The 11,593-nt window shown below is 46.2% G+C and overlaps 1 protein-coding gene across 2 annotated transcripts in view; it reads left to right on the plus strand.

Annotated features, from left to right (window-relative positions):
• The window catches only part of itpr3 (inositol 1,4,5-trisphosphate receptor, type 3), a 324,911-nt gene that overhangs the window by 223,179 nt on the left and 90,139 nt on the right, over positions 1 to 11,593 (plus strand). For both annotated transcript variants that reach the window (XM_086011397.1, XM_086011396.1), the window contains exons 22-25: positions 927 to 1,123; positions 2,320 to 2,452; positions 7,635 to 7,692; positions 9,263 to 9,428. In XM_086011397.1, coding sequence (XP_085867523.1) covers positions 927 to 1,123; positions 2,320 to 2,452; positions 7,635 to 7,692; positions 9,263 to 9,428 — 554 coding nt within the window. The remainder of the gene's footprint in view (positions 1 to 926; positions 1,124 to 2,319; positions 2,453 to 7,634; positions 7,693 to 9,262; positions 9,429 to 11,593) is intronic.

Genomic DNA, 11,593 nt, shown 5'->3' on the forward strand with positions numbered 1-11,593 from the left:
GTGTCTTTTAACTGTCTACTTTTATAAATATCAAACGAGAATTCAGATTCCAAACTCCCAAGGGATGAAGAGTTAGGGCAGTGTGTGTTCCTTCACAGAATACACAGCTCTGGCCCAGTTCAGGGTTGAAATTTATTGGCGATGTTAATGATGAATGTGGTAACGTGCTCCTATTAAAAAAAAACTTTGTTGCTCACTATTTTAATCTATTCATGTTAAGTAGCTCAGTACCTTCATTAAAATAGCACACAAAGGATTGTCAAGCAAATGTTTTAATGCTTTTGCTACTAATATTGAACAACACATTTTCAACCTATATATAGATTTTGAATGGCTCACCATTTGAAATAAATGATGATGCCATATATGCACTTCTATTTCCCTGTTCCAGTATAGGCTTCCTTCCTGTGTTACGATGGGTGATGCTAAAACAACTGCCAGCTGTGGCTTCAGTCACAGTCACAAAGGCAAGTCCTTTTGAAAACCAAAATAACTCCTTACCTTGCAATGGCAAGGAATCAAAATAAAAGCAGTGAGAAGAACATCTCATTGCTGACGCACTTGTAAAATTTCCTTAACAGCTGTTGAATCTACAGGGATTTTAAAGATTTTCAAAGTTCTTGCCTTGTTTAATATTTACTGGGGAGCTACCGTAAGTGCTTAGTTTAAAACAAACTGATTATAATTTTACACCTTTCTCCAATTCCAATGATCCTTTCCAGCATAAAATCATTTTTCAGGTGATGTATGAGGAAAAAAACTGCTGCAGAATTAAGTTGACATTATCTATAAAAAAAAAAGCCCTGCTCTGTACAATAATGGATTACATGGCCAAATTACACAGCTCTTGGGATATTCTCATAACACCGGTTGGCTACAGCCCTGCCAACCCCAAAGCCCACCTCTTTTTCCTATATTTGTTTCAGGGAAAAGTATGAAGAAGTCAATCCATGGAGTTGGACAGATCGTATCCACTATGGTTCTAAACAGAAAACAGTCTCTCTTTGGTTCTGTTCCACGCTCCAATGTGAGCATAGAACCACAGATAAAGCCAAAAGATATTCCAGACAGTAAAAACATCACCGTTATGGACACGAAGCTGAAAATCCTGGAGATTTTACAGGTACGAAAGATCATTGGGTCCACGGTTACAGTATTAACCTTTTGCTTTTATCCTTGTTTTCAAGGTCTTAATCCTAATACATTCTGTACAGTGTAGGTGACCAGAGTTAATCTATAATTACAGTAGGTTTTAAGTATTTTTAAGAGTGCTGCTGTGTATTCGGGGTATATTGACTTTTCCTGGTTTGGGTGCTCTCTGATCATTATCTAAGTCAGTCGTAAATGCCAATCTATACCCACTTTTACATTAGAGGAATGGAGTGGACTGCCTCTCCTAACATTGACTGTACTCATAACTATAAACAGCTGAACACGAAGGGAACTGAAAGCTTCACTGACCCACAAAAATATAGGACTATGAATTTGCTGTTGGATTAAAGCTGGAATCACTCCACGTGTTCACATTCCAGCTCTGCAGATTAATCTGCGGAGCCCAGCACCCCTATGGAGATTGGCAGTCGATGCAGAAATTAAAAAGGGAGTAATGCACAAAGGTCACTCTTCTGAAATGGAAACAAAAAGAAAAGAACCTGGTAAAGTAAAAATGCCTCATAGGATTCTCTGTACAGCCATTCCCTGACATGCCCATAGTTAGCGTGAACAGAGTAACTCTGGTGTGAGGGGATACCTGAAAGAATCCATGGTGCTGTAAAGTAATAATTGGAATGAGGATAAGGTACATACAACAACAACTTGTATTTATATAGAACCATAGAAATCCAATAGGGAATTCAAGAAATCCAATAGGGAATCCAGAAACTTCTTTACCCAAAGAGTGGTGAGAATGTGGAACTCGCTACCTCAGGCAGTGGTTGAAGTGAATAGAATAGATGCATTTAAGGGGAGGCTGGACAAGCATATGAGGGAGAAGGGAATAGAGGGTTATGCTGATAGATTTAGATGAGGAAAGATGGGAGAAGACTCGTGTGGTGCATAAACGCCAGCGTGGACTGGTTGGGCCGAATTGGCCTGTTTCTGTGCCGTACATCCTATGTAATCCTATGTAATATAGCACCTTTAATATAGTAAAATGTCCCAAGGCACGTCTCAGGAGGTTCAGTCAGTAATTTGATACTTTCCAGAAGAAACAGAATCCAAAATATGAAGACAGGAAGAAAATGTTCATTTACCTCCTTCCCCCATCACCCTCCCAAAGAAAACTGTTCACTGAAGTAATTTAAGTTCTTTACTTTTCAGTTCATCCTTAATGTCAGGTTAGACTTCAGAATCTCATACCTGCTGTCAGTCTTCAAAAAGGAATTTGTTGACAATAACCCTATCCCAGAGAGCACAGCTGAAGGCGCCATCGCTACATTTATGGAGTCCACAGGTAACATAAAGAGTAACTTGCCTCTCGGGAGTGTTTGATGTGAAATTCTTGTGGAAACAATTCGTCTGCTCAGCATGAATGAATTCTGAGTTCTCTGTGAGCTGTCCAGTAGTTTTTAAAAACACTGGGGGGGCAAAATTGGGTCGCATCGTCTTTGGGGCGCTAACTTCGCCGGGGTGCTACTTTTAGCTCCCTGAAAAAGCTAGCGCCCCCACGCCCAAAATTCACTGGTAGCACCCCATTAGGGAGGTGGGGCGCTACTGGAAGCGCACTGCCTCCCTCTTGGGGCGCTGCAAGTGAATATCGCAGTGCTACGTGCAGCAGCGCCATGCTCTGTGGCACGTCGCGCTGCAGTACTGCAGGCCTTCCTTCTCTTATTAAAGGGGAGGGGCCTAACGCAGCACAGCACAACCCGGGGCCCAGCTGGGCCACCAGCCGGCAAAAGAGCCCATCATTCAAGAGAAGTGCTGGGCTCACGAAGCATAGCCGGCACCCCATGGGGGAGCTGCACCGGAGGCCGGGGACAACAACAGGGGCAGGTGCTGGCAGGCGGCCAGCAAGAAAAATGGCCGCCCGGCACCTCCCCTTTAATTTGCGCCGCGCTGGCCACAGGTAGGCCCCCTTGACACTGTCGGACATAGCGTCCGGCGGTAAGTCAGGGTGCGCTACCGAAGATCGCGGCCGGGGTACGAGCGGGGCGCTGCACACAGCGGTTGCGTCATTGCCAGAGGCGCAGCGCCACGGGGTGCTAACTGGTACCGCTGCCCCTAACCTCCCGCTGAATTTCGCGGGAGGCTTTAGCGGCGCTAGTTGCTTTGCGGCGCTAGTTGCTTTGTGCCCCGTTGGTGCCCTCTTAGGACACTAATGGGAGGTGCAAATCAACCGAATTTTTCCCCCCTGATCTCTGTAAATATGTGAGATACTTCCATGTGAATGTTGTGCTCCTTCAATTCTGGAAAAACAGTGTTTCTGAAAAGAATTGTAGCAGGCACTTCACTGGTTTGGTGAGCTTGTTGGGCAATATTTCTTCTGGTCGCTGTGTATCAGTGACATCATAAACAGCTTGAAGATTTCCTCTTCTCTGAGTAAAATTGTAGAATACAAATTAGAGACGATAGTAAATGTTCCCACCATGTTTGTGATATTATCAACTTGTAGTAACCAGAAGAAATCTTTCTCCATTGCCAGAACAGATCAAACTGCTTTTCCTTGAAATATTTACTTACTCTCCTACAACCCTGAATGCATGAACAATTGGCCCTTCTTAAAAACAATCCCAGAAAGACATTGGGAGGAAGTGCCTTTCAAACACCCTGAAATCTATGAGTTGTATTTCACACAACTTGTTTAGTGTAAAAACAGTGTGAGATCTACGGGGGAGAAATTCGGTGGAGCCACAAACGGGGCGCCAAGCTCGCCTGGGCGCCGGAATTAGCGCAGCAATCGGAGCAGTTGCGACCACCGGAAATTCAGCTTGAACGCCCCAAGGGGGACACGGGGCGAGGCTCGAGGCGCTCCGCGTCCCTCTTAGGGCGCTGAAACTGAATATCGCAGCGCAACGTGCCGTAGCGCCACACGCTGCCGCACAGCGCGCTGCGGTACTGCAGGCCTTCCTCCCATTCTTAAGGGGGAGGGGCCTGCACCAGCGCAATCGGAGATCGCGAGTGCCGGCAAAAGAGCCCAGCACCGAGGAGAAGTGCCGGGCTCTCGGAAAACAGCCGGCACTGCCGCGGGGGGAGATCAGGAGGCCGGGGACGGAGGTGCTGGCAGGCGGCCGCCGAAAAAACAGCCGCCCCGCACCTCCACCTTAATTTGCGCCACTGCCGCCACAGGTAGGCCCCGTGAACCGGGCGCGATTTGCGAACGGCGCTACAGAGGCGGGCGCTACCGAATATCGAGATCGGGGCGGTAACGGGGCGCTGCGCACACCGATGATGTCATCAGTGGCGGCGCAGTGCAACAGGCTAACGCCACCATTAGCACCCCAGCTAAATATCGCGGGAGGCGTGGTCAGTGACGCTAAAGCCACTGAGTGCCCTCTTTAGGCGCTAACTGGTGGCGCAGCCCACCGAATTTCTAGGCCAATGTGTATTAATTGAAATGTTGTCCTTTTGTAAAAGCACAAGTTTATTTGGGTCACTGGTGTGGGAAAGGAGTCAAAATATTGATCTAAAATAGTTTCACTGATGATTATTTTTCAAATACGATTAGTTAATTTCCTGTAGCATTGATCATGGCCAATTTTTTTAAAACATGTATATATTGTAGCTATCTCACAGCTTGTCTCCCAATCTCTAATTCTTTGGGGGGAAAATTTGGTTGCTTTGCGCCTCCCGTTATAACGGCGCAAAGCACCTAGCGCCCGGGTGCAGCACTGCTAACACCGCCCACAAAATTCAGCGGGAGGTTAGTGGTGGCGGTAGCTGGTAGCAGCCTGTGACACTGCGCCTCTGGCGATGACTTCATCGCCGTGCGCAGTGCCCCGTCACGCCCCGACCTACCGCCAGACGCTCTGTCTGACAGGGTCAGGGTGCTGTATTTGTGGCCGGGGCGGCGCTAATGAAAGGGCAGGTGCCGGGCGGCCATTTTTCTTTGGCCACCTTCCAGCACCTGCCCCCTCTGGCCTCCTCCTGCCGGGTGCCGGCCGCGATCGGTCAGCCCGGCACTCCTCTTGAGTGCTGGGCTCTTTTGCCGGCACCCCGCTCCCCGCTGGTCCAGCAGGGCCCCGGTGTGCGCTGTGCTAGGCCCCTCCCCTTTAATCAGGGGAGGCCTGCAATACCGCGGTGCTATGTGCCGACGCACGTGGTGCTGCTGCACGTAGCGGCGCGATATTCAATGGGAGCGCCCCAAGAGGGAGGGGGAGTGCTTCCAGCAGAGCCCTGCCTCCTGCTTGGGATGCTACCAATCAATTTTGGGCGCAGGGGCGCTAAAAGAAGTTGGCGCCGGCGCAACCCAATTTTTCCCCCTTTGTCTTTTCCTTTCTGTTTATCTGTCTCTCTCTCCCACATGCTGTTCTAGCCATTCCTATAGCTTGTGTTTGCCTCCAACTCTCTTTCTCGTTATCTTCATTCTCTCTCCCCCGATCCTGTCTTCTGTATGTCTCCTCGTCTCTCTCTGACTCTCTGACAATTTCTGACTTCTAAATAATTCACTTTGTCTGATTTTTAACATATCTGGTACACTGTGGCCTCAATATTAAACCCCCCCCCCCCGCACTCCCACCCAAGCTCCAATCTGCAGCCTGCCCACCTCCCGATTGCCGGGGACCGTCCCCAAGGGTCCCCGGCTGCGACCTCCTGCCACTGGTTTTCCCACCCAGCAGCCAATGCCAATTTGACTGGCTACCGGGTGGGAAACGGAATAAGGAAATGGTAACGAGGTCCTGCCGTTAAATTCGGCTGGCCCTCCGCGTCCTGGGCCTCACTGGATTCTTCAGCCGCTTTCGGCCTCCCCAGCTCCCCGTAAATATCAGGGCCTTTGTGTGTCCCCCTCATAATGCCTCACCAAGCTTGGGGCTTTTTGAAAAAGTAGAATCTGAAGCTGAGGGTGGAGATAGGAGGAATAGAGCTCTGGTTATATAATTAACTGGATTTAATACTACTGTATGCTGTCTATTTATTACTACTGGGATGCAATTTTGGTTTTTTTATTGCATATTCTTGTGCTGTTTTATAATTATTATATATTAATACAGGAAACTTCGCGATATCCGGCACCGACGGGACCGGCGTGATGCCGATCTATGAAAACTTCCGGACAGACCAGCGTTAATGTTGAAGGATACGGAGGTTTTCATCTCCGTATCTGACAACAAACACTGTTGCTTAGCAACAGCTTGTAAACAGTCGGCCCGTACCTTGGAAGCATCTCTGTAGCTTAGCAACAGCTTCAGAGAGGCTTTCCAGAGACTGACTGTTTAAAAAAATGCTAGGAGAAGAAAAAAAAAGAAAAAAACCTAACAAAGCGGCTGCTGATTTCTGCCGTTAGATCGAGGTTTCCGGACATACAACCTCCGGATAAACCAAAGTTTCCTGTATTATTAATGGGTTGCAGTAGATTGCCTGTATTATATTTGTTTCAGTTATTATTATTGCTGACTGGGAATAATTCCAGAGCTAGTACTGACCTGCCTGGATTCTGGGCAAGTTGGGAGGACAGAGAGGCCAGGTCAGGTCAGGGTTGTGCAGGAATGCAGCCAGCTCAGGGCTGAAGTCAGAAGGCAATAAGGCTAGGTCTTTGACTCAGAGACACGCAGGTCAGGCTGAGGCCGTGAGGCAGTGCGATCATTGCTCAAACAAATAAAATCAGGAGTTTGTTCATTGGACGTGAGACTTTCACGTGAAGTTATCAAGGCCATGACTGGCTGTGTGACAAAAGAAGCACATTCCTTTGCACATATTTGAAGCCTCACCTTGTGGTAGCTCCTGTAAATTGTATTCTTTAAATGGTTGAATGACTTTGCCACACCTGCATATTCTTCTTTGTTATAAAGGGGGGCATTACACTGGGATTCTGGGGTCAGCTAGCTGGGTAGAGATCATGAAATATGTATCGAGAGTCCAAGTGGGGTGTGTTACGCTGTTTCTGGAAGAGGGAAAGAGGTTCTGGAGCCAAGTTTACGGGTGAGTTTGTGATTTTTTTTGTGTGTGTGTATTTTTAATTTTATGAGTATATAGTGCAGTGGGAGCCATTGCCATAGATTTTTGGGGGGAGGGAATACGACTGGATACCTTTTTGTGACTGAAACAACACGACACCGATGGTCCTAATTGGTCCCTTGTTGCACGGTCCTGGCACCTGCTTTATTCCTGGTACTGGGATCTGATAGATTGAAGTCTAATCACATGTTTGGATGAGATTCGCCGAAGGAACAGTGGTGCATGGTATTGTGATCAAAGGGGCTTTACAGATTATAGGATTACAGTCACACAGATGCAAAGTTTGAATAATCTGGATAGATGGAACACCAGAATTGCTGCCCTTGCCTTACAGCATTGTTTCCATCCAATTTCATAACTGCTGGAAAGCGCAGAAGGGAACCGATTTGACAAAATCACTACTTCTGCAATTTCAATTAATTTGAATCCTACTATGAGTAACTTAAGAGTGAATTATGGCAAGTTTTTTCTCACTGACCTAAATGATTGGGGATGTTACTTGAACTCCACCTTTATTTTTTCAGTCACTACAGTAAACCTGGATCGTATTGGTGAGCAAGCAGAATTAATGTTCGTGGTTGGGTAAGTGCCCTGATAATAACTTTGATTCTTTTTTGTTCTAAGATTGCAGCAATTGGAGTTTATAAATGTGAAGGTAGAATAGAGGATACACAGAGAGCCACCGTACATAATTTTAAATCACAAATGTAACGGTGCAGATTGTTGTCTATTCTTTTGGCACTCTGCAGTTTCTCATTTACATAAGAATTCTCAACCACACATTCCAGTTAAAATTAGAACGTGTGTTAATAAAATTCCTTATGTATCACTGCCCTCGCACGTGATGGTGTTGAACTGCATTAATAGATCCTTTGGGATTCCTTTTTAAAGTGCTAATGCTGCCAGGTTCCTGAAGCACAGGCCTCGTGCAACCAGCTACAAGCCAAGTATAAAACTGCTGGGTCTTCCCGGCAGCTGGTCGCCGTCATTCCCGACAGTTTTACATTTGGCTTGTAGCCGGCTGTGCAAGGCCTGCACTTTGGGAACTCGGTGGCACTCGTGTTGGTCTCGCACAATATATAAACACTTCCACTCGACTGATTCACTCTGATGAATAGTCCTTGCCCGTGACCCCAGACAATGGCCTCGCGCTGCACTGAACCACTAACAGTCACACGGCTAGATTCTACCAGGAAGTCCTCATAGTTCCACTGTTGATTTTGTTTTGTGCAAAACGTCACTAATCCTCACCTCACACCTTGACAAGAAGAATTAAGAAAATGAAAGAAGGCTTGCCTCATCTGTGTGAAGGGTTCATGCTCTATAGAATAGAGCAAGAGAATGGAGACATCATTGATTTGCAAAACCACTCCCAAGATGAAGCCCCCCCCCCCCACCCCCCCGAAAAAAAAAGCTTACAATCCTATAGATGATGCTCAGTGACTGGCATCAAAGGGGATTTACCTGTCTTGCTGCACTGCTGCAGGTGTGTTTAAATAGTGCCACAGTCACAGCACTGCTTCATGGCCCCACACCGTGCACACAGTTTTAACCCATAATCACTTTCGACTCTCATTCTCAATACTATCTCAGTGACAATGGTGCTGAACCGTGACCCCAACAATGTTCATAATCCATTTGTGCTGTGTAGTCGGCCCTTTGCTTTATTCTAACCATACTTGGGTTAAACTTAAAAAAAAAAGCTCAAGCCAGTTGTTTAGCTGTAGCAAGATGTGAGATTGATATTCTAAACAAATATTGAGAGAGCCTCCCCAAGGACAGACATCAAGCCAGCATTAGATGTCACCCCAACATTTGCCATGGTATCATTAGAGTTGCTGTGTGATCCTTTTCATGAATAGTCCAACAGATTTGACCCTTTACATATTCAATCTCAGTCTCTGTCCGGACTCTTCCCCGTTTGCTTTTTCAGTGCCTTGTCTTGATTTTGATTTTGAGATCCTAGTCACAACTCGACTAGGGCTAAACTTGTAAATGGGTGTCAGGCACGTTTCCAGTAATAACACATGAATTCCTTGGGTGTGACAGACTGTGTCTTGGTGATGGTACAGTACTGGGTGTTGTAAACCGCTCCATTGTTTTAGTGCTTCTGATCTTGTTTTGTTAATGCGCTTCGTTTTCTTTTATTCAGCAAAAGCAGCAGTCCACTGGAGGTGGATGATGAGGGGGGCACAATGTTTCTGCGAGTACTCATTCACCTGACAATGCATGACTATCCACCACTTGTTTCTGGATCTCTGCAGCTCCTTTTCAAACACTTCAGCCAAAGGCAGGAGTTGCTAGCCACTTTCAAACAGGTGAGGAATGGACTGTTGCACCGCTGAGCGACAAATACCAAACTTGTAGCTGCAACAGGCTTGGAGTTATGGACAATTGGCCTGTAGAAGCAGTTTGCAAATTTCTAGCCTGGATGTGCTTCTCTCAAATTGACCTGTGAGCAAGATCCATAAAGCAAAGAGATGCTATTTGCAGAGGAGTGTCAGAAGGAGGCACAATGCCCCTGATTTTAATGCAGAGGGGGCGGGTACGGTGCAGGTGGCGAATCCGGGGAGTCCGGAGACGAGGCGGTCCGGCCAATCTTAACAGCTGGGCCTCATTTCCATAAATTTTCTCTGACTCCCACCTGACCCCAACCAGTGGGCAGGAGCAGGGACTTCGGGCGGCAGGAGGCCGCAGCCAGGGGACTGTGGGATCCGTACCCGGCAGTCAACTAAGTGAAGCCATTGGGGCGGTGGGTGGAGGGTGGAGCCCGGGACAAGGGAGGTCTAAGGCTTCCTGCCCCTCCTGGTCCACAAGGACACCTAAAAAAAAAAAAAAAAAATCTTTTTAAAACTTACCAGCCTGGGCCTTTTCTGGCCAACCGTCCCCCTCCTGACAGGTTTGGCCTGACAGGTAAGCCGTCACTGCTATCCTGCTGAGGCCTCCAACTAAAATTGCAGATGGGATCCCGATGACTTCATCGGGCCCCAATCTACATACAGTATTTGAACAAGACCCGGTCGGCGGAGTTACAATCGGGGCCAAAGAGTGGGAAACAGACAGAAATACACAAGGAAGGAGATTGAAAGAATTAGAGAATGGGAAACAAGTGAAGTGGGAATATGTCCGTTAGGAACACACAGAACATGAGAACATAAGAAATCGGAGCAGGAGTAGCCATTCGGCCCTTCGAGCCTGCTCTGCCATTCAATGAGATCATGGCTGATTTTCTGCCTCAACTCCATTCACCGGCCATATCGCCGTATCCCTTGATGCCCTTACTAGTCAGAAATCTATCGACTTCTGTTTTGAATATACCCAATGACTGAGCCTCCACAGCCCTCTGGGGTAGAGAATTCCAAAGATTCACTGCTCTCTGTGTGAAGAAATTTCTTCTCATCTCAGCCCTGAATGGCCTACCCTTTATCCTGAGGCTGTGGCCCCTGGTTCTAGACTCCCCAGCCAAGGGAAACATTCTCCCAGCATACACCCTATCAAGCCCTGTAATAATTTTGTATGCTTCAATGAGATAGAAGGTCAAATAATTTTGTATTTAAAAAAAAAAAAAAATAGTAATGTGTGGAAATATTTAAGATCAATTTTTTAACTCCTTTCACACATCAGTGGCAAAACAAGCCTGTCTTTTTTCATCAAGGCAACACCGAGATTAGATCATTCAAATGAACCTTCAAATCCAGTATTGTTTTTGTACTGTATTCAAGTTGTATTAGTACTAGTATTTAGTTGCTCGTCTCTGTCACTCCGAATCCAGGGCTTGTGCGGGGGCGGCGTGGGGGGGAGAGGGAGAAAGTATTGAATCTAGTGGCCAGTCACTGAATTGCTAAATGACATGGTATTGTTAACAGATCTGACTTAGATTTAACTGACTACTTAATAAACAACTTAAGTTCTATTTCGTATGTTTGTTCACATGTTACATTGGGTGAGTGAATATTGCCCTTTGAAACAGAAGTAATGTGTATAATAGATTTATACAAGCATTATTTCCTTTTTTCTCCATCATGCTCCTCACCGGAGCGTATCTAAGTTGTAAGTATGGGGCAGTGAGCTAAGTGTACGTGGGTTTCATTACGTTGGTTAATATATAGTTCAGAAGTTTTCGTGGCTCACTGCAATTTCATGTTAAATAAGTGAAATTGCTGGAAGATCCTGGATGTGTGTTATGATATTGCAGTGCTGAATAGCATTGCAATTTTCCAAAAAGTGTTATTTTAACTGGGGTTAACCCATTTATTTTGAACAGGTTAACAATGGTGTTCCGTTAATGGCAATCGGAAATTGTAGGCTTGTATCTCACAATGTGACTGATGACATTCACAGATGCAGTGCACCCTATAAAACACAAGCCTAGATTTTCCAGCTGGCATTATTTTAACACCAGTGTTTAACTCAGTCAATGTATTTTAGATCTTTTTAAAACCTTCTTAATCTAGATTATTCTGGTTCTGGTATCTTGAGTCTC

Source organism: Somniosus microcephalus, chromosome 18 (genome assembly GCF_052327205.1).
Source record: "Somniosus microcephalus isolate GS21.2 chromosome 18, FLI_Smic_1.0, whole genome shotgun sequence".
NCBI lineage: Eukaryota > Metazoa > Chordata > Chondrichthyes > Squaliformes > Somniosidae > Somniosus > Somniosus microcephalus.